Below are 24,921 nucleotides of genomic sequence, written 5' to 3'. Positions count from 1 at the left end.
GCGAGCGTGTAGCCTTTAGCGTGCAGTCGGCCACATGCTCGAAAAGTGCAAGTCCGGGCTCGTCTGCACTGGAAAAGTTTTTGATGTTCTGCCCAACACGTGCGTGACCACACCTTCTCCTTCCCGTGAAATCCCTGTGGTGGCGGCGTGCCGTCCTCCCATCCCTCCTTGTTGCATTTCACTTGGTGGAGCACTTGGAGTGCAGTCATCAACCTCACATCCAGGGCCGGGGAGCTAAGAATCGCACGCACCCAGCGGGCCAGATGATCGGCATCGGGTTGCGGGCAAGAGAGCCCTAGCCCTGGGGGGTGCGCGTTCGCAGGGAAAGGGCCGTAAAGTAAACGCGCTACACGGGTCTCCGAGAGGGCTCCGTGTCGACCGGGTTTCCCCTTAACTGCAGAACGCCCCCTCTACTCGGAGCTAACACGGACACACAACGCCACATACTCCACGCACGTACACGGTTACACCTCATGTGTGCTCACTCGGCCTCACTCCCAGAGTCCTGTCCTCCGCCCACCGGGGCGAGCCATCGGTTCGGTCCCGGCATGCGGTAGCCCCGTCTCGTCTTCCTCACTCCGGCTCCCGCCCTCAGTCTCGTCCTCACCGCCGACGCAGTCGGCTAGCACCGAGCCGTCGCGCCGCCCTTGGAGTGAACCCGTCAGACAGTGGCACGCTGGTCCAGACGGGCCCCGCCCCGGCACCTCCCAGCTCCTGCTCGAGCTGACAGAGCTTGGCGTGTCCCGCAGCGGCTAGAGCGAAGCCGTCCGCTGGGCCGCTCCTGTACGTCCGCCGACTCACCAGGTCGGTGCGCACAGAATCTCACCGAGCCACTCGCGCATCCAATGGCTCCAGCGCGCCGGAAGTCAGTGCCCGGCATCTCCCCGAGCTTCGAACCCTCCGCCCTGAACTTCACGTGCTGATGCGGCCCTAGACACCGCGCCGCCCCCGGCCGCTTCGCCCCGCGCCTCGCGCAGCCCCCGCAGCAACAGCCGGACGGCCGCGGTGCACTTAGCCGACCACAACCTCGCCGCCCCGCGTTGTGGCCGCATCGCACGAGTCGCAGTGGTAGCAGTGCCTCCCACCGTCCGTATTATTTTGCCATTGCCAGCACTCCTCCTCGCTGTCAGCCGTCGTCCACGGCATCTCCTCGCCGAACGCGCTTCGCAGGAACGCCCACTTGCACTAGCAGCCGTTGCCTAGGTCTCGGAAGTGATCGGCGGCGGCACTGAGGTCGTGGATGCGCTCGTTTCCCGTGATGTCGTCGGACGAGGTGAGGATCGTGCAACAGGCAGGCGCACCGCCGCGCCCGCCGCGGCTCACCTCCTGGTAGTACCCATCGATGAGGCCACGAGGTGCTCCGGCGTGGATCACCCGCCTTATGCAGCCTTGTTGATGCTAAGGCCAAAGGTGCGCGTGGCAACGACGACGTCTGCCGTGTCGTCCATGAAGTCGGCGAGCGCGCGCTTTCGATCTCGCTGTCCATAGCGGGTGGGTAGGCCCTAAAACGGCGGGAGGGGTAGGGCTATATCGACAGAGCTAGAGGGCTCAACCACCCCTCCACCCCTCCACATTCCACACCCCTCCACCCTCCCGGAGCGAGAGAGGTCCGTCTTCGAGCCCTCCCACTTCCACCCCTCCGACCGGAGGGCTCGCCAGCCCACAGGGTGGAGGGGTCCCCGTCGGATCGGCGTCGGGAGGGCTTCACAGGGCTAACCCCCTCCTCGGACGCCGGGTGGGCTCGGAGGGACGGTCGGACAAGGGAGGATCTTCGTGGCGTCCTCCAAGTCGCTCGGCAGCCAGCTGCTCAGCCGGCCGTACATCTACCTCGTCCTGTTTGCCTGCGTGCACCTCCTGCGCCTCAACTTTGCGGTGGCCACCTTTGCGACGCAGGTGGCGTCGCTCGGCTTCGACGATGCACAGGTGGAGGGGTACGTCATCACCTTTGGGCGGCTGCTGCCCTTTGGCTTTGTTGGCATGCCGCTCACCGGCTACCTGCTCGACAACTCCTTGGCAGCCGCTCGCCCCCGACTCCATGTGTGCCATTTGCCGAAGAATTTCAGCCCTATACCCAAAGCAAAAGCAATATCGGACGATGTTCACAGCTACGCCGACGTTACAAAATTCTTGTGAACGCGCCGCCCCCACACTCTCGGCTGTCTGAACTGATCCCTCGAGAGTTCACGCGGAGTCGGCTGGGGCTATACCAGACAGCACGCTCGGGTCTTTTGCGGCCATAGCAGCGAAGACGCCGTCCATGTGTACCTTCAGGCTCCTGCTTCTGCTCGCTGTCGCGCTTGCTCCTGAGTGCGCTGCACTCCCGCTGGTTGCAACGCCACCGCGCCGCGCCGCTCTGACGGCTGCTGCCGCGGCCGTGCTCACGAGACCGGTGCCTCGCTGCTGGGCGGCGACGTTGGAGGAGGAAGACGACGCAGAGGTCGGGTGCTAATATAGAGGCGGGCGCAACTGTGCACAGCGTCGAATCATGGCTTGAGGTGTGAACAGGTGGACGAGGTGCCGCTGCTGAAATCTACCAGCGGCATGAAGCGCCGGGCGCCGCCGGGCGAGGCGTCTCGTGCAACCTACTCCAAGGCTGAGGGCTCCAAGGCTTTCGCATCAATTGTCGCATGCCGCGCCGGCGTTGCCACCGTCGACAAGCTGTTGCGGGCGGGTGATTTCTCCGGCGCGACGACGCTGCTCGCGCAGCCTCCCTTCTCCTCCTTCAAGCAGTCTGCCCTCGTGCTCGTCAACTCCAAGGTGCTCTCGATGGAAGATATCAAGGCAATCGGCACAGAGAAGCGGTTTGGTGTTGGAGCGGACGTCATCATCATGCTCGGAGGGCTGGCCGACGCGACGGAGCGGTCCGACCGTGGTGCTGGACTCGACTACGCCAGCAAGGCGGCAGCCTCCCTCGACGAGATCATCGCGATCGGGCGGAGCAACGGCCTGTGACCAGCGTGTCGGACACAGTGGACAGTGCACAGCGTGTGACCTTGGAAGCCGCGCCCGCGCCCTTTCGCCGGTGTGTGCTGTGTCGCTGCCACCCGTGCCAGTGCCACGTCTCAGCTCTTACCGCACGCTGGGCATTATTCTAGCCTTGTCGTCGTCCGCTTTTAGAACCTCGTCGACGACGGCGCACTCATGACTCGAGCACATGCCGGAACACAGGCCACACGAGGCGGCGGCGCCCCGCAACAAAGACGTGGAGACTACCACACCAACCAACTCACATGCGGCATGCCACCATGCACTAGACCTTTCTCACACACGTCAACTCACCACAACGCCCAGAGTGGTTACGCAGACGGGCTGTCAGGTGGCAGCCACAACCCGCTCGCCCAGTCCACTGTCCACGGCCGAGTTCCGAGGCTGGTCATTCTCTTTATCGTGCCGGCGGCCCACGCGCCCTTTACTTTTGCTCTGCACGACCTGGCTGCTCGCGGGAACGGACAGCATATGCACACGCCCTGGGTTCACCAGCGGCTCGACTCGCCTGCCACTCCCGTCACGCACCGGCCGAGAGCAGCCGCCCTCGTTTTCCTTTTCGCACCCGTCCTTGGGCAGAAAGGCGGGCTCGAGAGTGCTCCCGGCGGCCGCTTCGTCGGCGCTCAGGCGGCAGGGTATGACCAATCTGCTCTCCGCGTCGTCTCTGACTTCGAATAGCATATCCTCAAACGGCCGCGCGCAAATTTCTTTTTTCCCTACGCTCCGGCAGCCGCGCCGGGCACGGGCACGCCGCGTGATTTCTTCTTTTTCGCCCGTGCCGCCTAGTTCCGCGCTGTCTCCCTTCCCCAGTAGCGCTGGTGTCTCCTTCTCGCTCGCCGACACTAGCTACCAGCCTACCACTGCCATTCCCCAGGTAAATGAGCTGCGCCGCCGCGCGACTATCCTCCCTGCTCGTGCCGCACGGCGCCACCATCGCTGTCGCCGAGTCGTCCGCCGGCGGCCTAATCGCTGCCAAGCTGCTGTCTGTTGCCGGCGCCTCCAAGTTTTTCCGCGGCGGCGTGGTCTGCTACTCGGCGCACTCCAAGGAGGCGCTGCTTGCGCTGGCGACAAAGGCGCCGACGGCCACCGAGGCGCACGCGCTTGCGATGGCGGCGGCAGCTCGGCGGCGGCTCGGGAGCGACTGGGGCCTCGGCGAGACGGGTGTGGCCGGGCCGGGAAAGAACTCGCGCGGTGCGGCTCCGGGCTGCTGTGCCATCGCCGTCGCCGGCCCAGACGGCTTTGAGCGGACGGTGATGCTGTGGCCCGACGACTCGCTCGGCGCAAACGACGCCTACGGGCAGCCGCCGCTGCTCAGCCGCGAGGAGCGGATGAGCGTCTTTTGTGCGGCAGCCGTCGATCTGGCGGTGCAGAGTGCGGCGGCCGTGTACGGGCGAGACGAGTAGTAGGAGATGCGTCCCGCTGATTTCCGCGTCTCCAGCTCCCAGGCTCCGCGGTCCTTTCCGCCATTCCGCATTCGTGTGGCACGCGCTTCGCAGCACTGGGCACTTGGTCTTGGTCTTGGACGTTGGAGGCACTCGCCACGTGTCCCTTTCTGTTTTTTTGTAGCCTTCATTGTAGCGCAGCGATTAAATTTAATTAATAAATAAATAAAAACGGACAGCTCTCTACTGAGAGAGAGAGAGATTTTTAGCAATAGCCAATACCAAACAACTCTAACACTCACACGTCATTTGCGATTTGGGGCCTGCCCTGTTCACGCGCGCGCGAGACGTGCAGACAGGGTTGCCAGGTGAGAGCGAATGGCGCGGTTCATGAGATCATGACTCACACTGACACGGAATCTCTGTGAGTGCAGTGTGACACCCAAAAGGTGTTGGACAACGGTGACACGAGGGCTGGGGGTGTGAAGGGCATAACCATGGTTGCGTGCAGACAATGGAGATAGAGCAGCCCCGGAGCGGAGGCCCGCCCGGGGTATTCAGTGTGTCGCGGGCGCCTAATCGGGATTAATTCCGTCGGGCGCCTACGAATTTACGTTTGCCGTCGGTGTTTCGCAAGCGCGCCTGGCGGCGGCTTGTGCTATGCCTGCTTTGGAGCCCGACGGGAACGCGGGAGCTATGGTCTGGGACATGGGCTGGCCTTCGTGGGGCCGAGGCTTTGCCTCGTGGCCCGCAGTCGGTGCCCTTTGCCTCGTGTTGATGCAAGGCTTTCCGGGGCTAGTTGGCAACAACCTCACCATGGAGTCAGACCAACTCAGCCTACCCATTACGGTTGGCGGGGCCTCCGGCTGCGTCATGAGCGCAGCTCTCACCGCCACCAGCCCCTCCAAGTACCCCAGGGCGATTCTCGAGTTCGTCCTGCCCGCGCTCATTGTGACCACGGCCTACGTTCTGTTGCTGACAGGTGGGGGTGAGCACCACACCACGGGCGACAAGAAGGGGGGGTCGCGACCCTCGACCACCAGGGGCAGCGACTACCTGTCCCTGCTCATCCCACGGTATGTGGGCCAATCGCGCCGGGCATTTATCGGGAGCCTCTTGTTCTTCCTCACGTTCCTGGTTGCAGCAGCAGATGCTGTGTGCCCGACGTGCGGCGGCAACCTCGCGTCGTGCGACTACGACACCTCCCATACTTGCCCCGCCGCCACTGTCGTGGCTAACAACGCGAAAGTGCTCCTCGGCACGGCGGCGGTGAGCACCATGACCATCGCGAACCTGCTCCGACCACGGTTCCTGCGGGTCCTGGGAGGGGGAATGCTGCAGCGCTTTGTAGCCCTGCACCGCCAACCCGAGAAGGGCACGACTTTCGAGATCAAGCGGACCACAAAACCATCCGAGGTGACGGCGGCAATGCAAACTGGGAGAATCTCCCAGATTGACGCGGCGACACAGATCCAGCAAGTGATCGAAGAGATTGACCAGGCGATCGACACGGCGGGGGACGACGCCGCAAAGGCGCTGCTCGAGAGGGAGAAAGAAAAGTGGACGGACTACCTGAAAGGGGGCTTCAAATATGTCACTTCAGCGACCGAGTCTGACGGCCTCAGTGGACCAGAGGGGACGAGCGTCACCGGTTCCATGTCGCTGCTCTGGGCGAATGTCTCCACGTTCATCAGTCGGGGTGAGAGCTGCGATCGCGCAGACGTCACCAGGATGGTCCAAACCTTTACAGCTCAGCCCCTCGCATGTTACTGCAGTGTGACACCCAAAAGGTGTTGGACAACGGTGACACGAGGGCTGGGGGTGTGAAGGGCATAACCATGGTTGCGTGCAGACAATGGAGATAGAGCAGCCCCGGAGCGGAGGCCCGCCCGGGGTATTCAGTGTGTCGCGGGCGCCTAATCGGGATTAATTCCGTCGGGCGCCTACGAATTTACGTTTGCCGTCGGTGTTTCGCAAGCGCGCCTGGCGGCGGCTTGTGCTATGCCTGCTTTGGAGCCCGACGGGAACGCGGGAGCTATGGTCTCCCACCCTCCTCCCCTATAGCCTCTCACAGTCTGGCGACAGTGGGGGGTGAGTGCGAATTTCCGCAGTGTGTGCGTCTTCTCGCTTTGACAACACGCGGATGGTCCAAACCTTTACAGCTCAGCCCCTCGCATGTTACATAGGTAAAAAGGAATTCCCCCCCAAAGCCACAAACAACACAATCAATGATTTACTTTGGATTCCTATGCTCTTGGGAGTCACCTTGGTGACCAGTGAGGGTGGAGGCCGCCGAACCTTCTTTTCTAGACGGCTAGGATTGAGAGCATGCAGCCACGCCGGAACGCGCAAGCTGGCAGCTCACGTCGCGCACACGGATCCGACCCAGGAGCCGCTCCTCAACCTCGCGCCCAAGAAGGTGAACTGGGATCTCAAGCGCGACATCGAGCCGCAGATGAAGAAGCTGCGAGCCGCGACCGACCGCGCCATCATCGATCCCCTTTCCGGCATCAGGAGGCAGAAACCGCAACCGCGACAGAATCTGATAAGTGAGAATCGAACGGGCAGAATCAGATCGAGTAGGCAGAAACGGAAGCTGAGCGAGGAATCCTGCCCGGAGGCTGAGTGCGTGGAAAGGGGAGGGGCAGAATCAGATCGAGTCAGCAGAACCGGAAAAGTCGAGTGAGAATCTCTCGAGCCTCCGCATACAGAATCCTGTCTTGGGTGGCAGAATCGCTAGTGCAGAATCCTCAGGCGTGGACAGGGTTCTCCAAGACTGGATGGCGAAGACGTCTGTCTCGCAGACGCACGTCTCGACTCCCGCCGCGGCCTCGCCTGCCGGGCACCACAAACGCCGGCAACGGAGGGCGGTGCTTCAGGTGCGGCCGCGCGGGCCACTGGTCCCGTGACTGCACCCACATTGCAATGGCCATGACCGCTCGCATGTCCTCGCCCTGCCACGTCTGCGGCGGCAGGATCAACCCCACCTCCGACCGCATCTGCCGGCTCAGCGTCGGGCCGTACGCGGGCAGGTGGGCGCACCACAGCTGCGCTCTCAACCATCTCGTCAAGCCTAGGGGAGGACGCGAGCAACGTGGATGGAGATCTGAGCCCGCCCTCCCTCGCGTCTGAACCACAGCGTGTCCCGGTCCGTAGTTTCTCTTCTTATCCGTTACCATGTAGAGCAAGGTCGAGGGCGGGCCCTTTCGGGCTCGGGCCGCCCTCTCGCCCGCACCTCTGCGGGGCTTGCACGTGGCAGCGGCGGCTCAAGATCCCAGCGATCTCGAGTTCTTCACGCTATCCACTGCGCCGCGGCTTCGCCGCGCCCATCCAAGCCCAGGGCTTGGTTGGCTGATACCCGCATCTCGCTCTGCGCATCTCTGAGGCTACCCGCGCGCCGACTACTACGCGCGCGGCGAGAGGCGCACCCCATCGGGGACAGGATTGAGGCCCCTGTACAAGCTCGGCAACGCTGCCGTCGTTGCCCTCCCGAGCCCTCAACACGCGATGCCGCACATTGCGCAAGCCGTTCTGCGCACATGCCGCAGGGAGGAGTTTTCACTCTTCCGTCTGAGTTTCTCCTTCCTGCAGGGCGAGAGACATCAGCCTCTCTACTTCCAGGGGAACATCTATGCCACACGCTATCCCTAGGACGGTCCACAACCCACACTCTCGCTGCAGTCGATCCAGCCCTCGCACTCCCCACTGGAGATCTAGCCGAGGCCCCCAGGCTGGGACACGGACAGGATTGGAGCCCCTGTGCTGCGTCCAAGGACCGGCACGCCCCCCTCTTTGGGCCATTCCCTTGTCCAAAGTTCGAGTGATAGCCAAAGATATACTTGACTATACATTTCAAAGATACACCTTTATAACATCCCACCGGTGTATCTTCGAAGTGTATCTTCGAGTGTATCTTGAGTGTATCTCAGCGCCGGGCGCCCCAGGACCAGTTGCAGAGGACGCAGGTGGCCGGGTCCCACGAGTGCTGGCACTGGCCTGGCTGGGGCTCACCCACAGGGCCCACAGGGATGACTGGCTCCGAGGGCAAGGGGTGGTAGCCCATGGGGAGAGGGACTACCGGCACACACGGCACACCGGGACCCGTGAGAGGAGACTGTGGAGGCTGCGCCAGCGCGGGCGTGAGCGGCGGCCTCTGCGGCCGCCTGGCCTGCTTGCGCGCCTCCTTGGCCGCCTGCTCTACCGCCATATCCTACAGCCCAGGGAAGGAGGACTGAGCGCAGCCAGGATGGGTGCGGGCTCAGGAGCGCACCTCTGGGCGGCGGCGAGGCTTGCGAGCTGCAGGCGGCGGCAGCTCCGACCCGTACTCGTGGTAGTAGGCCAGCTTGGCGGCCGCCTCCTCGGCTGTCGCGCTGTTCGAGCCGGGCAGGTGGCGCTGAAACTTCTCGCCGACCGGCTTGAACTTGGCGCAAAAGGGGTTGTTGCGCTTCTTGCTGCCGCCTTGCACGATAACGTTCTCGAAGCCGGTGCTGGATGCGGACGACATGCGGAGGGCCACGGGCTTGCCCTTCCAGACGCCGGCGCGGAACCAGACGCCATTGGAGCCCTCAAAGGGCGGGCCGAGCCCGTCCAGCTCCATGAGCAACTGCCGCTCCCGCTTCCGTGTATCTTCACTATGAACGCGCTCCGTGAAGATACACCGCTTCGACCTGGAACCCGTGTATCTTCGTATGAAGATACACCGCTTCGGCGCGGAACCCGCATAAGTAAATCTGCGGTGTATCTTCGGTGTATCTTCCGTGCGTCTAGATACACGGAGTGGTGTATCTTCTCTCATGACACGAACCTCCACCCGGGGAACCTCCCAAAGGGGGGGGGCGTGCCGGTCCTTGGCTGCGTCTGTGGTGATATGCCGATATGATATGTGGGGGACGACACTTTCTCCTCCCTATTCATGTGAGTCACTCGACTGCGTCGAGGGGGGGGACGTCTGAACCACAGCGTGTCCCGGTCCGTAGTTTCTCTTCTTATCCGTTACCATGTAGAGCAAGGTCGAGGGCGGGCCCTTTCGGGCTCGGGCCGCCCTCTCGCCCGCACCTCTGCGGGGCTTGCACGCCTCGCTCAGTGTGCTTCTCCTCCTTTCCAGTGTCTCTCCCCCCTGTCTATCAGAGCCCGAACGCATTCATCGAACACTCTTGTGCATGGGCTATTGAGGACAACATCAGCTGCGTAGAATAGAATGATTGTTTGGCTTCACCCTTAGTTCTGTGAGTGCGTTCGCAGAAAAGGGCTAAGATTGGAGATTCGTTGGCGTTTGAAAGAATTTCAGAATAAAGCTCCCTCGCACGACACTAGGCACGGGACTGGCGGCGCACTTAGGCGTTTGAAAGAAATCGGTCCTTGGCGGACTGCCAGCATCACGACTGAGTCGGCTACTGAGTAAGCTCACTCGCTCGCACTGGAAAACGTGGGTGGCTGTGTGTAATGGCTCTTCTCCTCGCCTCGTGCGCGCTTGGATACCAGCACTGGACCGGTTCTGCTCTCGAGCAGGCTCTCGCCTCTTCGTCCGACCATCTCGCCCCGACCATCAGCCTCATCAGTGAGCCAGCGCCGCTTGCAGAGCGCACTCCAGTCGTGATGCTGCATGGCATGGGCGACAGCGGCACAAACCCCGGTATGCGTTCTCTGTGCGACACCGCATCGGGAAAGTATCCGGGGCTCCACGTCGTGTGCTCCACCGTTGCGGACGGCGCCGCGTCCATCACGACCACTCTTGACAAGCAGATTGAAGAGTTCACCGCCAGCGTCCGTGCAGACGCGAAGCTGGCCAACGGCTTCACCGCGGTCGGTCTGAGTCAGGGCAACCTCGTGCTGCGCGGCTACATCCAGCGCGTCAACGACCCTCCCGTGCACAAGTTCATCTCCATGTGCGGGCGAGGCGGCGGTCCTGCAGGCAGCTCGCCATAGTACACTGCCGTTATGGATCGGTGCGAGAGATAGGCCGCACAACGGCGTGGGCACATGCCCGGACAACGTCCTCTACAAGCTCATCTGCCCGCTCTGGCGGCTCGACTCGTATGGCGCGCCGATCGCCTTCAGCGACTACTGGAAGGACGTTGCTGACAAGGCAACCTACCTCAAAAAAAGTCGCTGGCTCGCCGACATGAACAACGAGCGGGAGGCCAAGAATGTCACCTACGTCAAGAACCTAAAGAGCCTGACGCAGCTCGTCTTCGTCGAGGCGCTGCAGGACACGATGGTGGTGCCTCACGCGTCCGAGACGATGGGCTTCTGGGCCTGGGGGTCGAGACTAGCCTAGCCGAGACTAGCCGAGATCAGCCAAGATCAGCCGAGAGCAGCCGTGCTAACTCACCAGCCCTGCCCCACAGGTCGCCCGGCTCGGTGGTGCCGCTCAACGCGACCACGGCGTACAAAGAGGACTGGCTTGGGCTCAAGGCGATGGCGGAGACGAAGAAGCTCGTGACGTACAGCTACCAGGGCGAGCACCTCCGCTGGTCAAGCGCCTTTTGGGACCAGACGATCCTGCCCTTCCTCGCCGACTAAGTAAGTTCTAGGCGCTTTCCACATACACCGCGGGCGCCAAGTTGTTGCTTGTTCGCTCGTCGAGGTGAGTTGAGAGTCAGAGTGCACACGCTGAAATTCACGTTTCTCACCGAGCTGTGCGATGTGTGGTGCGGACTGCGGTGTCCTGTGTGCGTGACGTTGGTCGTTGCGTCTGGTTCTGTGCGTAAAATATGTGGGTTGTTCGCGCTAAGCGAGGTGTGTGCTTTTACTGTGTAGAGTGATTCTGAGATCAGGTTGGGCGACTGGCAGACATTTCAAAAATTTGGCGCCGCAGGCGCCCGCTGCGTGCCCACCATGGTTGGGCGCGCAGCGAAGAAAATTTTGCGCTCTCGACAGCCTTTTCTAATAGGAAAATGGCCTCTACTCGGCGCCATACCGCTTGTCGGCGCACAGCGGAGTTCGCAAGCCGGACCTGCTGCCTTCCCTTCTACGTACACTTTCAGAATGGAGGCTCAAACGCAGCGCAGGGCTCAGACCAAGTGCAAGTCGATTTGTACCACAAAGTTGGTAGACAGTGCCAAAACCGCGGAACCGAAAATGGCGTTTAATTTCGCGCACCTGCTGTCCGCCGCCTGTGGCGGCGCTCCGCACCGCTTGAGGCGCCTGCGGCGCCCCTGGCGGCGCGCTGTCCGCGCGCACTATGTCAAAACCCCACTGAGAAATTATAAATTTCTCTAGAGCCGGTGCCGTCACTAGATGAAGTGCTCCACTGGGCCCCCGGAACACGCCTGCGCGGCGGCGAGCAGTGAGGAGGCGCGGAAAGCTGATTTTTTTACTTTTGGACGCATTTCGGGCTCCGTACTGGTTGACGCAGAGCCGCACGCGTCGACCGGCGCCGTTCGCGACCACGAGGGCGGATGCTGGCCATCCCGGGCTCTGTGCACATCGGCAGCGCGCGTTCTACGCGCTCCGCTATCCAGGTCTTGGCGCCCCACCTCGAAAGCGCCGTTTTTATCTCGTGCAATCTCGAGCCATGGAGATTAGGCCGAGATCGCTTTGAGCTGCGGGAGATGTTTGGGAGATACAGCTACAGTCACACGGACCCGCGGGGCGTGCGCAGCTCGCGACGGAGATGTTTGTAGAGCCCGGGCTCGCTGCGAAGCGATGAGCGGCGCCCGAACGGCACCGGGCCGCGTGCCGCTCTCTGCAGCTCCGACGCGGCCGGGCGGCTGCCAGAGCCGCACGCGCTGACCGGCGCCGTTCGCGACCACGAGGGCGGATGCTGGCCATCCCGGGCTCTGTGCACATCAGCAGCGCGCGTTCTACGCGCTCCGCTATCCAGGTCTTGGCGCCCCACCTCGAAAGCGCCGTTTTTATCTCGTGCAATCTCGAGCCATGGAGATTAGGCCGAGATCGCTTTGAGCTGCGGGAGATGTTTGGGAGATACAGCTACAGTCACACGGACCCGCGGGGCGTGCGCAGCTCGCGACGGAGATGTTTGTAGAGCCCGGGCTCGCTGCGAAGCGATGAGCGGCGCCCGAACGGCACCGGGCCGCGTGCCGCTCTCTGCAGCTCCGACGCGGCCGGGCGGCTGCCAGAGCCGCACGCGCTGACCGGCGCCGTTCGCGACCACGAGGGCGGATGCTGGCCATCCCGGGCTCTGTGCACATCAGCAGCGCGCGTTCTACGCGCTCCGCTGTCCAGATCTTGGCGCCCCACCTCGAGAGCGCCGTTTTTATCTCGTGCAATCTCGAGCTGTGGAGATTAGGGGAGATCGCTTTGAGCTGCGAGAGATGTTTGGGAGATACAGCTACAGTCACACGGACCCGCGGGGCGTGCGCAGCTCGCGACGGAGATGTTTACAGAGCCCGGGCTCGCTGCGAAGCGGTGAGCGGCGCCCGAACGGCAGGGTAGCGTGTCGACCTAGACTGAACGCGACCGAGCAGCAAGGTACTAGGAGTGGCAGCCCGTGACAGCACCGGCAATACGCTTGGGGAGCGGTAGAGCAACGGCCCTGGTAGTGGTGGGCGAAGCAGCGACGGCGATGGCGATGGCAGTGGCGGCCCTGGCGGCGACGGCCGTGTTGGCGGATGAGGCGGCGAGACGGCGACGGCGACCAGGGCGACCTGTGCAGGCCGTCACGAGTCGTCATAGAGGTCGAAGTACTTTTCATCGCCTTCCAAGCCCTCGTCGAGCACGACCGCGTCCGCGCGCGCTGCCGCCGCAGCCCCTGCTCGGCGGAAGGCGTCCTGCAGCGGATGCTCGTAGGGAAGCGCGTCCTCTCGCGCCGCTGCCCGGAGGAGCCAGCGCAGCCGCACGCGCTCCTCGTGCATGAAGGCCGTGTTTGCTGCGCCGGCGGCCTCTCGCTCCCTCCTGTTCCTGAGCGCTCCGAGCGGGCTGATGCCCGGGCTGGTCGAGAGGTACTCGGCAAAGGACTGCTTGCTCATCAGCTCGTCGTCCGCGCAGTAGGCGAAGAGGCGGCGGCGGAACCAATGCGCCCACGGCCCGCACTGGTAGCCGTCGCTCTGCAAGTTGAGCGTCACGCTGACTAGCTGCCAGCCCGTGTCCTTTGGCGCCGCGTCGAAGGCGTCCCGAACGCGCGCTAGAGGATGCGTGCGGCTGAAAATGCTGGTGCCGAACGGCTCCCAGTGCACGGCGAGCCGCTGAGGCCCGATGAGCGCGACGTTGTGCCAATGGGCGCCGTCGCAGACCTGCTGCAACATCACGCAGTCGCAGAGTTGCAGCACCCGCTGCCCTCCTCTTTGACGGAAGATGCTGCATGCCGAGGCTACGTCGCGGGGGTAGTTGTACCGCAGCGGCGAGCCGGCGCCACTCTCGCTGTCTCGACGCTCGTCTACGTAGTGTGCGTTGGCGAGGTTCGAGTCGCTGAACCACTGCCGGTGGTAAGATGAGATGTAGCCAGCCTCGCCGACGCGCAAGTGGGGCGGTCCCTGTAGCTCTGGCTCCACCAGCTCGACCTCCACCTCCTCGTCGTCGGAGCCGGGTCTGCCGGCAAACAGCGCCTCGTCCTCGACCTCGTCCTCCCCTCCCGTCTCTTCTCCCTTCCTGCGGGCTTCCATGTCTGATATGATCGTGTCCCACGACACCCCCCCACCCTCGGCAGCGGCTCTAGCCGCCTCGGCGTCCTCAGCTATCGCGCTGCGGCGCCAGCGAGGCGCCTCTGCCGAGCCAATCTGGCTCACATCAGAGACAGGGTTCCACAGCTGTTTCATCGACCATGTCTCCACCTTGGTGAAGAACGGGCACTCCACGTACACGTTCTCCTCCTCGGTATCCTCGTGCAGCCAGCGAATCTTTATCTTGATTCTCATGACCGCCTCGACGCGAGCGAGGTACACCTCTGGGTCTCCATCCTGCCGGACGGCCCAGAGGACCTCCACGACGTTCCCCACCTGCAGCGACCTCCGGATCGCCGCTGTGCTCACGCCCTTCTCCAACGGCCAGCCCGGCTGGCGACCCTCGCCCTCCGCCGAGCTCGCCGTCCCGCCGTCGGCCGCGTCGGTCGAGCCTCCGGCCTCGCCCGAGCCCTCCTCCCCCTCCTCCTCCGCCCCGCCCTCCTCCTCCTCCTCCTGCGGCTCGTCCACGAACGCCGAGAGCTCCATGCTGTCGAGCCGGAGATCCTGCAGCTGCGCGGCGAGGCCCTCCTTCTCGGTGACTCGCTTGGACACGTTGTGTCCGAGAGCGGCCGACGCGGCGCTCCAATCGGCTGCCGTTGTCGGGTAAACGTGCCCGCGGTGCCGCGGTGCCGTGAGCCTTGTCGCGCACATCTCCGACCGGCGCTGCGTCCCGTGCAAATCGCGAGAGAGCGTCTTGACGACCGTCTCCGAGAAGAAGTTGCTGATCGGCACAAAGACGCCGACGCTCCAGATGGAATCGTAGACGTCGCTACCGCCCGCCACGTCGCGCAGCTGCGTCGGCCGCTTACAGCTTGCCAGCAGCTTAAAGACGCCGAGGGCGTCGTCCTGAAACCAGAGGCCGACCCCCTCGGTGGCGTTGGTGATCGCAGCGCTAAGCTCGGTGGCATCGGCCGAGTCGGGGAGGTGCGGCAGCATGCTCTGGATTAAGCCTCCCCGGCCCTGCTTCGCGAGCGCCAGCAGCTCCTGCGCCGAGAGAACAGCATGCTCTCCCTCCTCGTCCATAGTTCCCAGCGCCACGAGCGCGGGGTTCGTCCGCCACGCTGCCGTGTGCTGTCGGAAGTAGGTAGAAGCAGCGCGTGCGGCCTTGCGCACGATGGCCCGCACATCCAGGCGCGAGAACGCCGCCGTGTTCTTGGCGACCATTGCTCGCAGCGGCGCAAAGTCGCCCTTCCATGGACGGCCGCCTTCGAGGTCGCGCGTCTCGTCGTTGTTGCTGGCGAGCGCGTCGAGGTAGGCGAGCCGCAGGCGAAGCACGCGGGGTGCCTTGAACGCCACGCCCGGCCCGTCGTTCTCGGTAAACTTGAGGAAGCGGTCGGCCGACCGCTCGCCGTAGATGGCCAGGAACGAGAGCCACACGCGTATCTCCGGGTCGAGGAGCTCAAGCAGCAGCTCGCGCCGCGCGGCGTCCTTGATCGAGCTCACCTTCTCGAGCAGCGTGGCGCCAGTCAGCGCCAGCTTCTCACCGAACTCGTCGGTCTGCTCGGCGTCGGCAAAGAGCCCCTCGTCGCCCTGCGCGCAGAGCCACTCGTGCAAGAGACAGCACACGATCAGCTCGAGGCGCCGCGTCGTGGGCGCCAGCCACATGCACGTGTACACCCAGTAGAGCCACCGGGTGTCCACGCCTCCCGGCATGTCGCCGAGACGCGCCAGCCCCTCCGAGACGCGGACATAGTTTTTGCAGCCCTTCGACTCCTTGACGGCGAGCACGACGTCGGCCAGCAGCTGCGTCAGAGGGAGCGTGGGGAAGCGTTGGAGGGGTGTGTGAGCGCCTCTTACGTCGGGCGTGGCGCGCCTCCGGGATGCGATGCCGTCCGCTTTTGGTGGAGCCCGAGTGCGCGAGCAGGTGCTCGCGGCGGCAGGCACCAGCCGCCTCGCAGACATTCTTCACCTCGTTGTTGATCACGTGGGACAAGCAGAGGATAAAAAAGCACAGCACGTGCTTTGCCGCACGCATCGAGGTCCAGATGTGCGCAAAGGCGCCGCCCTTGTGCCGCTCCGACGCAATGGTCAAGCTGGCATTGGAGGCGGTGCCGTCGGAGACGCAGAAGTCGATCCGATCGATCGGCAGGCCGAGCTCGTTGACCGCGCGCACATTGCTCGCGCCGACGTTCACGCCCGTCTTCTTGTGGCCATCGGCGTCTGGCCGGAGCTTAAAGGTGGCGATCACCTCGCGCTCACGCAGCGCCGGCAGCCTCTCGCACGACAGCGTGACGACGACCCAGGCCACCTTGTTGATCGTCACCTCGTCCCACTGCAGCACGTTTCGCCGCTTCGAGAAGGAGTTCTCCACAGCTCTCTGGCGCTGCACGAACCAGAACTGCATGTCGTGCAAGCGGACCGTCTCGTGGCTCTCGTGCTGCGGCCGCTCCGCCTCCGGGAGCGACTTCAGGTACCGCTTCGAGCAGGCCGTGGCGACGCCCTGCGCGCCACGCAGCGAGAGGGTCTTACCCGCCGCCGAATGGTAGAGCACGTTCGTCTCCTCTCGCCATTCTGGGAGGTAGACCCCCCCCGCTCGGCTCGCGGGCAGCGCCAGGGTCGACGCCGCCGCGCCGGGTCTGCCGGGAGGCCGCCACGAGAGCATGGCCACGTGAGTGCGCCGCATAAGCTCGAGGATCGTCTCGCCGGGCAGGACCTCGAGCGTGCGAAAGCGTCCGGCGCCGCGCAGCAACGAGCAGTATTGTCGCTTAAAGCGCTCGAGCTGGACCCGCAGCTCGCGCTGGAGGCTGGGGCTGCGCTGCAGCACCGCGTGGAGGGCGTGCAGCTCGTACAGCCCGCGGAGGCGCGGGATCTCGTCGGGGTGCCGCGCCTGCTCGGCAAGCGCGCGAAAGCACATTCCTAGCCGGCGAGGCTTGAGTGCGACGGCGTTCTCGTCCATGGTCTCCAAGGCAAACTCGGCCATGGACAGCTGCCAGACGGCATCTGTGCCCCACGCAGCCTGCGGGTTGGAGAGCAGGCGCAGCATGTCGCGCTCCTTCTCCTGCCAGAGCTCGCGCAGATTGGCGAGCGCAGTCTCAATCTCCGCCCGCTGCGCTCGCAGCAGCTGCGACCTCGCCAACGCAGATTGCCTAGTCTGCACACCGGTCTCGAGGGCCTCGAGTGCGTCTGCGGCCGCAGCCTCCGCCAGCTGCACGCTGAGGCTACCCGTCGCGACGCCAGCGGCGCTAGTCAGCTGCGAGTCCTCAAGGCGAGGCCGCTGCGCCGTCCTGGCGCCTGTGGCGGTCGCGGGTGACCGACCTTTGCCGTAGCCGGGTTGGCGAACGCAAGCGGAGGCGGTCTGCCCAGCCTTGGAGGCGGCGGCTGCGGCGGGCAGCCGCGCCTTTTGGACGGTAGACGCGCGAGAGGCCTTTTGAGCGGCTTCAGCTCGCTGACTGCGCGCCTGCTTTTGGCACACCACCCACTCGCCGCCGACAGCCTCGTATTGTGGTGCTTCCGATCGTGACGAGGGCTCAGACGGACCGCGCGAGCCGGCTGCACCAGAGACCTCCTTTGGAGGACGATGAGCGCCTTGCATGACGCCCTTGGCCTTGCGGCCGTGTGCAGGCTTCTTCTTCGGCGCCATTGCGACCTGCTTTGAAGGCGCCTCGAAGCTAGCTCGATGGGTGCGGGTTCATCGCGTGTCTTTTCCTGCGGCCCACTGTGAAATCGGGACCTGAGCTCTCGTTTTAACACAGCCCGTAAGGTGCCCCGCCGGGGTGCCGGTTCGTTTTCCGCCCACGATCATGACCTCGGAGAACGCATTAGCCGCTACAGCGGAAGCTGTGATTTCGGCTACCTCGGCCATTTCGATGTAGCGGCTAATGCGTTTCGCGACATAATCGCTAAAACTCGAGCCAGAGCTATGGGCGCCGAGTTCGCCACCCAATTTGTGTTAAAACGGAAGCAGGGCTTTTGGTTCGTTAACTGTAGACCACACGGACGCGCGGCCGGCGGCTGAGAAGGCCACGCAGCCCCTCTTCCTGGTCACTGACGGGAGCACTGGTCGGCGTGTAGACCCCAAGATGGCGCTGTTCGCGCCTCCCGTCCACCACTACCGATCAGGTGGCCGGCCTGGGTGCCCCCCCGGCGGGTGGGAAAGGGCGCAAAGCTCCGTTTCATTGCCTACCCCTGTAGTTTTGACATAGTGCGCGCGCCCCTCTGTGGTTTTCGTGGGGGGCTCGGCTCTCGTAACTCTCGATTTGTACCGGATTTCGACGTTAGTGGCAAAACTGCGGAACCGAAAATGGCGTTTAATTTTGCGCACCTGCTGTCCGCCGCCTGCGGCGGCGCTCCGCGCCGCTTGGGGCGCCTGCGGCGCCCCCCTGGCAGGTCCTGGCAGCAGTGTGTACGGCTGCGGGTGCGCCCGGTACACAACCGGCGCTCTATGGCGTGCTCCGGGGGAGCACGACTACGCAGTCGTGGCTTCCACACGCGAGAGAGTGGCTTCTATATTTACGAAAACATTGGGCGTCCCTAGTGCCGCATCCATAAGAAGTGACGTCACGGTTCCAGGAGCGCCTGGCGGCACAGCTTAGAGTGGCAGCCGAGCGCCGGCCACGACTATCGAGTCGCCGTCGCGGAGCTGAGGGCTGGCCGACGGGTGGCGCGGTCTTCCTCCCAGCGCCACCCATCGGTCAGCCCTCAGATCGATCGATCGGCGCTCAAAGTCGCTTCAGATCCGAGAAAGCTGCTGGCGCCGCTGCCGATCCCAGCCGCGACGCCAGCAGCTTCCTCTGCTCTCCAATGCGCCGAGAAGCGACGCGGCGGTGCTCGGCTCGCCATGCACGATGACGGCTCCGCTGGGTGCTCGTCGGCCGGTCCGGTGGCACCCTATTCGCGCGTCACCTGCCGGCGTCCCGACGACAGCCTCGCGCCGCCGCTGATGGAGGGGCGGTCGGCGCCACTGCCGCCGCGCCGCCGGTGGGAGAGGCACTGGTGGTGGCCTGGGCGGCCCTCCGCCGCCGCTCGGCGCGCCCGGGCAGCGGTGGCAGCCTGCGCCGCCCCCGCTTCGAGCGGGCGCCCCCGCTTCGAGCGGGCGCCCGGGACGGGTTCCCCGCTTCGAGCGGGGAGATCGGCCTGGGATTCGCTTTCTGAAATGTCTGCCTCCAAAGGGGAAACGCCCAACCTGATCTCAGAATCACTCTGTATTTGTAAAAAACGACTCTCTGAGAGCGCCACAGGGGAGCTCGCGCCGAGATGCCGCAGATAGCGCGAAACACGGAGAAAGAGAGCCGAGATCTGATCGAGGACAACTGCTCGAGGAGCGAACATGGAACAACGCGACCCGGGAGTATCAAAAACTGCGACGGCAGAGCGCCATGCATGCATGCTGCGATGGCGGGGCTAGTTCTGGTTCGAAATGAGCTGCGCCAGCTCTGCATGGTAGACGCCACGGTTGAAGGCGTCGGAGAGCAGCGCGCGGTTCTGCAGGTGCCGCATCACCTGGCCGGGCGTGGCGGAGAGGAGCAGGCAGAGGCCGATGAGCAGCCCGCCTATAGCGAGGAGGGCGGCGCTCTCAGGTTAGGGCGTCCTCTGGGTGAGCGCCGGCGTGGGCAGAGGGGCGAGCTGCCGAGGAGGTAGTCGTACGCCTTGCCGGCGATCAGCACAAAGTACGGCAGCTGGCCAAACGCGTACGGGATGCGGATGAGCGCGGCGGTGAGGTAGGCGGCGGCAACGAAGAGGTGCAGCGCGTGGAGGAGCGAGACGTGGACGCCGACCCAGGGCAGCGCGTAGAACAGGCTGAAGGCGAGCAGCGCCGACGAGAGCAGCCGCAGAAGCACGGGCCGAGCGCGCAGCAGCAGCGGCATCCACAGGAAGGCGAGGACGATGGCGAGGGTGCCACCGACCAGCAGCGCGGCGAGCTGCAGCTCGTCGAGCAGCGCGCCCGACGCGATGGCGCGCCGCGAGACGGAGACGAGGATGCCGACGCTGGTGAGGCCATACCGCACGCCGGGCAACAGGATGAAGGCCTTCTTTGCCCACGAGCCCGTCTGCAGGTACTCTCGCTCCTCGCGCCACCACGCCTCCCAGCTCGTCGTCACTGACGAGTCGAGCCGCTCCATCCAGCGCAGCCACTGCCACAGGTCCTCCAAGTTCTTCTTCATGTCGAAGGCGAGCGGGTTGAACCAGAACGGAGAGAAGAGCCACGCAAAGGCGACCGCCCAGATGGACCAGCAGGTGCGCAGGTAGGCCGGCCCGCCGCCAACCTCCTTCCACGCGCCGAGGGTCCACAGCAGGATCAGCCCCCACACCAGCTCGAAGCCGTTGTAGAGGTGTGAGCCTGCGGGGCGGCGGCGGGGGAGGGGGGAGTGGAGGGGGGGAGACGAGCGCTCGCCGGCGACCGCACGCGGCCACTCTAGCCGGCGCTGGCAGCGCGACTCTGCTGCGCACCTGAGTAGAAGCGGTAGAGCTCCGCGAACTCCTCGTGCCGCATCACAAAGCCGCGCCCCGTCGGGCGGTACTTTGCGCCGCCGTACTTGAGCGTCGAGTCAAAGTAGTACGCCTGCGTCGGGGCAGGGCGCTGGGTGCCTCCGTGCCGAGGGCCCAGGGGAGGGGGGGGGGGGGGTGCGCCTTTGTCCCCATGTGGAACATAAAGAAGAGGAGCGAGCCCGACACGTTGACGCGCCACATCTCGAGCAGCGCGCGCACGACGCCGTGCTCGACGGCGAGGTAGCAGAGGATGGGCACGTTGAGGAGCAGGCCTGCGCCGCTCGCGTGCCGGGGGGGTGGGTCCCCACCCGTGCGGGTAGGGGGGGGGGCGGGGGGGGGGGGGCGCCGAGCTGGACGACCCACTGCGCGTTGAGCAGGTCGGCGACCGGCACGCCGACGTCCAGCTGGAGCAGGTGCGGCAGCAGCGTCACGTAGAGGAAGAAGAAGAGCGCGAAGACGGTGGCGGCGTTGTTGAAGTAGAAGCCGGGGCCCGAGTAGTAGAAGGAGAAGGAGCGCGTCAGGTCGAGCCGTTGCGCGATCCGGAAGACGTCGCGCGAGAGGCACTGCTCGGCGTTGCCCGAGGCCAGCTTCGCCTCGAACTTGTAGATTTGCTGCATGCCGACGTCGCGGCCCTTGCCCACCTGCACATACTCGGCGTACGGCACGGTGCCGCCCCGCAGCGTCGTGTTGAAGCCAGCGTAGACGTCCTCCGACAGGTTGATGCCCTTGGACGCCTTCGAGACGCCTCCCGTCGACATGGCGAAGATCTTGTCGAAGACGTCGGGGTGGCCGTAGTGCTGCCGGATGTGGAGGGGGTCCGAGAGGACGCGCTGCGTGAGAGTGACGAAGCAGCCCTCCTGCAGGGCCATGTACGACGCCAAGCTCGACAGCTCGCCCGTGAAGATGTGCTCGCGGAAGCCGACGATCGTGGCGGTCGGGTGGATGCGGAACTCCTGCAGCAAGTTGCGCATCTTGAGCGCCTCCTCGAAGTAGCCGCTCTGGTTCATGTCGATGGCCTGGATCGTCTCGCCTCGCGTGAAGATGACGGCGTGGTTCTGGTTCTCGGGCTTGCCCTCGCCAATCATGATGTCGCCTACAGCGGGCGCGCACGCGCACCGGCTGAGGGGTGCGGGGTGCGGGCCGGTTGTCCTCCCCCAGGGGCTGCTGTGCCGGGTAGCTGCACACGGTAGACCTGCTGCACCGCCTCCTCGCCGCCGTCGGAGCAGCCCTTGATGAGGACCGAGTAGTAGCGGATCGTCTCGCGCAGCGCGAGCGTGCCGTCTGGCTCGCGCACCTTGGTGAGGGTCGACGTCTTGTCGACGTAGGCCACGCGCAGGTTGGGGAAGCGCTGCAGCAGAAACTCGGTGTCGGCCGCCTTTGGGTCGCGGTTGCGCTTGTGCGTGCCGTAGAGCTGGCACGAGACGACGTACGAGTACTTTGAGCGAACCAGCTGCTCCAGCGACTCGCCCTCGTACCCCTCCCACCGCGCCAGCAGCCGCAGCGCACGCTCGTGGCACATCATGCCTGCGGCGACGCGCGGGTGGCGGGGGCGGGGGGAGGCGGAGGGGGGCGGTGAGCGCCAGGGCGCGTGCGGTGCGGCGGTGCGCTCCCTGGACGGTGCGCATCTCGGCTGCCATCTCGGCTACCATCTCGGCTGCACTCGGCTGTCATCTCGGCTGCATCGACGGCGCGCCCTCGACAGTGCGCATCAGGGTCTGGCCGCGGAAGGAGGCCCACGCGCGGAGCTCGAGCACGAGGTCCTTCTCCTTGAAGAGCCGCGCCTCCTCGCTAGCCTTGACGCCGACCCGCTCGAGGAAGTTGGACCACTCGTCCGGGTGCACCTGCTCGCAGCTCCAGGTGTGAAGAGGCGCTGTTCGCAGGGCTCGAGGAAGTTGGACCGCTCGTCCGGGCGCACCGTCTTGAGAAAGTAGAGGACCGAGACGCCGTCCTCGTTCTTGGCGACGAGCTCGCGCATGCCGAAGAGGATGTCTTCTGCGCAGAAGGGCGTGAGGGTCGACTGCGAGAGGGCCTCCTCCACCGGCGGAGCCTCGGGCATCGCCATGAAGAGCGAGCCGACGAACCAGCGCAGCCGGCGCAGCACCTCGGGGTGGCGCGGCTCCGCGTCGAGCTGCGCCGTGACGCAGAGCGAGACTAGCCCCTCCAGCCGGCGGGTGGCGGGCTGGCCGAGCGCGCGCCAGGCCGGCGGCTGGTCGGCGAGTAGCGTGGCGAGTATGCGCTCCTTTGCGTACGCCTCGTCCCAGAAGAAGCCTTGCGGCGTGAACTTGAGCGCCTCGATGGTCGAGTCGAGCTCGCCCAGCGCACCCTTGAGCGCGTCGAGCACGCCGCGCAGCCCGTCCACCACCGCCGACGGGGACGCGTCGGCCGACAGCACCTTGCTCGGCGCAGCAACCGGGGGCGGCGGCGTCCCCCGCAGCGGGTCGAAGTCGGCGCCGGCGGGGGCGCCGGCAGGCATGCGTGGCGGCCGCATGCGGCGGGGCGGCGAGGGCGGCGGCGCGGGCGCATCGCTTGGGTCGACGAGCTTGAGCTTGAGGAGGGAGCGAGCGAGGCCGACGATGGCGGTGGCGAGGGCGGGGAGCTTGGAGGGGACGAGCACGTCGAGGAGGGTGTGGCTCGTCTGCGGGGCAGGAAGGGGTGGGTGGGTGGGGGGGGAGGGGGGGAACTGGGCAAGCAGGAGGGGGCAGGGGAGGGGAGCCGTGGTGGTGGTGGTGGTGGTGGTGGTGGGGTGGGGGGGGGGGGTGGCGGCGGAGGCGGCTAGGAGTGCTGCGGCGTGTGCGCGACGCCGCCGGTGCGTGCGTGCGCGGCCGTTCCGCGCGCCTGGTGGCGGAGCAGCCCCTGCGCGACGGAGCCGATGGCGGCCTCGTGCCTCGGCCCGAGCAGGGTGGAGAGGAGCCAGCTCGACAGCTCTGCAAACTCGCGCAGGGCGAACCGCGCTGGCCGGTCGGCGTCGATGGAGGCCACGAGCGAGCGCTCGATCTGCGAGCGCTTGCGTGGCGGCTGGTATCGAGCCGCGTCCGACGCCTGCCGGGTGGAGCGGGTCTCGGGTGAGCTCGGGGCGACCTCGGGCGATCTCGGGTCCTCTCGCCGCCGACGTGCTCCTGCCGGACGAAGTGGAAGGCCTCGGCGAGTTTGCCGGCGGTGACGAAGCCGGGCAGGTAGACGCAGCACGAGAAGGCGGAGCCGTGCCACCCGTTGAAGGCGAGCAGCGCGTGCTCGCGCCCCGAGACGAGGTCCGCCTGCGGGGTCGTGCCGCGGACGCGTCAGAGCGGGGGGGCGGGGGGGCGAGGAGCCGCCCATACGAGGCCCGAGACGAGGCCCGCGCCTTGCGCAAGTCGTCGATGATGCCGTTCCACGCCTCGGCAAAGTAGCGCATCCGCTCGCTCGCCTCGCCGCCGCCCACGTGCTCGCATCCCGCCGCCGAGAGCAAGCCGACGCGCAGGTCGTCCAGCGGGCGCGCCGGCGCGGTGCCGGCGGCGGCGACGCGCGTCTTTGTGCCTCGCGGCGGCGGTCCGCCGGGAGGGACGTACTCGGGCGAGCCGCGGTGCGTCGCGCTCGAGAGGACCTGGCGGTGGGGGGGGCGACGGTATCTCGGCTGCATCTCGGCTGCGTCTCTCGCCTTGCGTCTCGAGAGAGTGATTCATCGCTGAGTCGGGCCTTCAGCCGCCGGTCAGTGAGCAAGAGCGAACCTTGCGGTTGAAGGCGTCCGACGCGTCGAAGAAGCGCTCGCGCAACGTGGCAAAGTCGGGCACCTCGCCGATGTGCAGCGTCCAGCCCTTGATCGTGCCGTACGCGGCCTGCCACAGTATGAACCAGATCTGCAGGTCGAGCAAGTACATCAGCACAACAGGCGCCCAGTGCAGTGCGACGACGATCACGTTGGGCACAGCGCCCAAGTCGTGCCCCGGCCACCTACCGCAAGCACGCTCTCTCGCAACCACCGCGAAGTCCCCCCCCCCCCCCCCCTCCGTGCCTCTCGGCGGTCTCGTCTAGTCCGATCTCCCGCAATCTCGCGTCTAGTCACCAGGAAGAGAGGTCCAGAGTCCACGCGTCGCGCGTCGGCCGCACGAGCGGGCGCAGCTGGAAGGCGTACGAGAAGGAGAGCTTGAAGCAGAGCAGCGTGAACCTGCCCGCAGCGAGGCAGAGCTGTGGATGCCGCGGCGTCGCGAGAGGGAGAGCGGCCGGGCGGGGAGAGGGAGAGCGGCCAGGCCCGCACCAAAAGATGTCGTACTCGAGCACGGGGCCGCACCCGCCCGCGTCGCCGTCCCGCACGTGGACGTCGCGCCTGCTCGAGTCAGAGCTCACATCCGTGAGCAGTGGGCGCATGCGCCGCGGCCCGCGCGCGTGGGCGTGGTCGCCCGACGTACAGCCGGTTGAGCGGCTCGAGCAGGTCGGCGAGAGACTTGAGCGGGCCGCGCCAGGAGCGGACGTGCGACGAGACGCATGGCACGCAGTTGGCGAGCAGCACCTGAAAAGGGGGGGGGGTATGGGGG

General features: G+C 65.5%; 6 protein-coding genes across 7 annotated transcripts in view; 5 read left to right on the top strand and 1 right to left on the bottom strand.

The window, feature by feature from the left end:
• The first annotated feature begins 2,400 nt into the window (after positions 1-2,400).
• EMIHUDRAFT_461575 (hypothetical protein) lies at positions 2,401-3,122 on the top strand. Its single transcript, XM_005767101.1, has 2 exons — positions 2,401-2,437; positions 2,506-3,122. Exon 2 carries the CDS (start codon positions 2,542-2,544, stop codon positions 2,950-2,952), a length of 411 nt encoding a protein of 136 aa, XP_005767158.1. The 5' UTR covers positions 2,401-2,437; positions 2,506-2,541; the 3' UTR covers positions 2,953-3,122.
• A 649-nt stretch (positions 3,123-3,771) lies between these two features.
• EMIHUDRAFT_350278 (hypothetical protein) lies at positions 3,772-4,566 on the top strand. The gene has a single exon (XM_005767100.1). It carries the CDS (start codon positions 3,864-3,866, stop codon positions 4,386-4,388), a length of 525 nt encoding a protein of 174 aa, XP_005767157.1. The 5' UTR covers positions 3,772-3,863; the 3' UTR covers positions 4,389-4,566.
• A 461-nt stretch (positions 4,567-5,027) lies between these two features.
• EMIHUDRAFT_197250 (hypothetical protein) lies at positions 5,028-6,194 on the top strand (the record flags this gene model as incomplete). Its single annotated transcript, XM_005767099.1, has 1 exon — positions 5,028-6,194. The coding sequence occupies one exon, from the start codon at positions 5,028-5,030 to the stop codon at positions 6,192-6,194; it is 1,167 nt and encodes a 388-aa protein (XP_005767156.1).
• A 421-nt stretch (positions 6,195-6,615) lies between these two features.
• Positions 6,616-8,018, top strand: EMIHUDRAFT_197249 (hypothetical protein; the record flags this gene model as incomplete). Its single annotated transcript, XM_005767098.1, has 6 exons — positions 6,616-6,636; positions 6,757-6,916; positions 7,005-7,049; positions 7,122-7,158; positions 7,343-7,399; positions 7,916-8,018. 6 exons carry the CDS (start codon positions 6,616-6,618, stop codon positions 8,016-8,018), a joined length of 423 nt encoding a protein of 140 aa, XP_005767155.1.
• A 1,711-nt stretch (positions 8,019-9,729) lies between these two features.
• EMIHUDRAFT_432589 (hypothetical protein) lies at positions 9,730-11,132 on the top strand. Its single transcript, XM_005767097.1, has 3 exons — positions 9,730-10,258; positions 10,326-10,628; positions 10,715-11,132. The coding sequence occupies exons 1-3, from the start codon at positions 9,810-9,812 to the stop codon at positions 10,887-10,889; spliced, it is 927 nt and encodes a 308-aa protein (XP_005767154.1). The 5' UTR covers positions 9,730-9,809; the 3' UTR covers positions 10,890-11,132.
• Positions 11,133-19,327: 8,195 nt separating this feature from the next.
• Positions 19,328-24,921, bottom strand: part of EMIHUDRAFT_448185 (callose synthase) — a gene marked incomplete at both ends in the record, with an annotated part of 9,489 nt that continues 3,895 nt past the window's right edge. Inside the window, 14 exons of one of the 2 annotated variants that reach the window (XM_005767095.1) lie at positions 19,328-19,496; positions 19,571-20,264; positions 20,375-20,486; positions 20,600-20,693; positions 20,777-21,506; positions 21,599-21,920; positions 22,168-22,254; positions 22,329-22,805; positions 23,276-23,452; positions 23,524-23,667; positions 24,118-24,340; positions 24,453-24,554; positions 24,645-24,713; positions 24,796-24,896. In XM_005767095.1, coding sequence (XP_005767152.1) covers positions 19,328-19,496; positions 19,571-20,264; positions 20,375-20,486; positions 20,600-20,693; positions 20,777-21,506; positions 21,599-21,920; positions 22,168-22,254; positions 22,329-22,805; positions 23,276-23,452; positions 23,524-23,667; positions 24,118-24,340; positions 24,453-24,554; positions 24,645-24,713; positions 24,796-24,896 — 3,501 coding nt within the window. Of the gene's footprint in view, positions 19,497-19,553; positions 20,265-20,374; positions 20,487-20,554; positions 20,694-20,759; positions 21,507-21,583; positions 21,938-22,106; positions 22,255-22,328; positions 22,806-23,248; positions 23,453-23,523; positions 23,668-23,753; positions 23,994-24,117; positions 24,341-24,452; positions 24,755-24,795; positions 24,897-24,921 lie in introns of those variants that run through there. The other variant, XM_005767096.1, reaches the window with a different exon arrangement.

Source organism: Emiliania huxleyi (assembly GCF_000372725.1).
Source record: "Emiliania huxleyi CCMP1516 unplaced genomic scaffold EMIHUscaffold_5, whole genome shotgun sequence".
Lineage (NCBI taxonomy): Eukaryota > Haptophyta > Isochrysidales > Noelaerhabdaceae > Emiliania > Emiliania huxleyi.
The sequence above is the reverse complement of the archived record's forward strand: the minus strand, read 5'-3'. Positions and strand labels throughout refer to the sequence as shown.

Coding starts and splice junctions, on each gene's coding strand:
- EMIHUDRAFT_350278 (XM_005767100.1), top strand. CDS start 3,864: ATGAGCTGCGCCGCCGCGCGACTATCCTCCCTGCTCGTGCCGCACGGC.
- EMIHUDRAFT_432589 (XM_005767097.1), top strand. CDS start 9,810: ATGGCTCTTCTCCTCGCCTCGTGCGCGCTTGGATACCAGCACTGGACC. Junction 10,259..10,325: donor AAGTTCATCTCCATGTGCGG/GCGAGGCGGCGG, acceptor TGCGAGAGATAG/GCCGCACAACGGCGTGGGCA. Junction 10,629..10,714: donor ATGGGCTTCTGGGCCTGGGG/GTCGAGACTAGC, acceptor CCTGCCCCACAG/GTCGCCCGGCTCGGTGGTGC.
- EMIHUDRAFT_461575 (XM_005767101.1), top strand. CDS start 2,542: ATGAAGCGCCGGGCGCCGCCGGGCGAGGCGTCTCGTGCAACCTACTCC.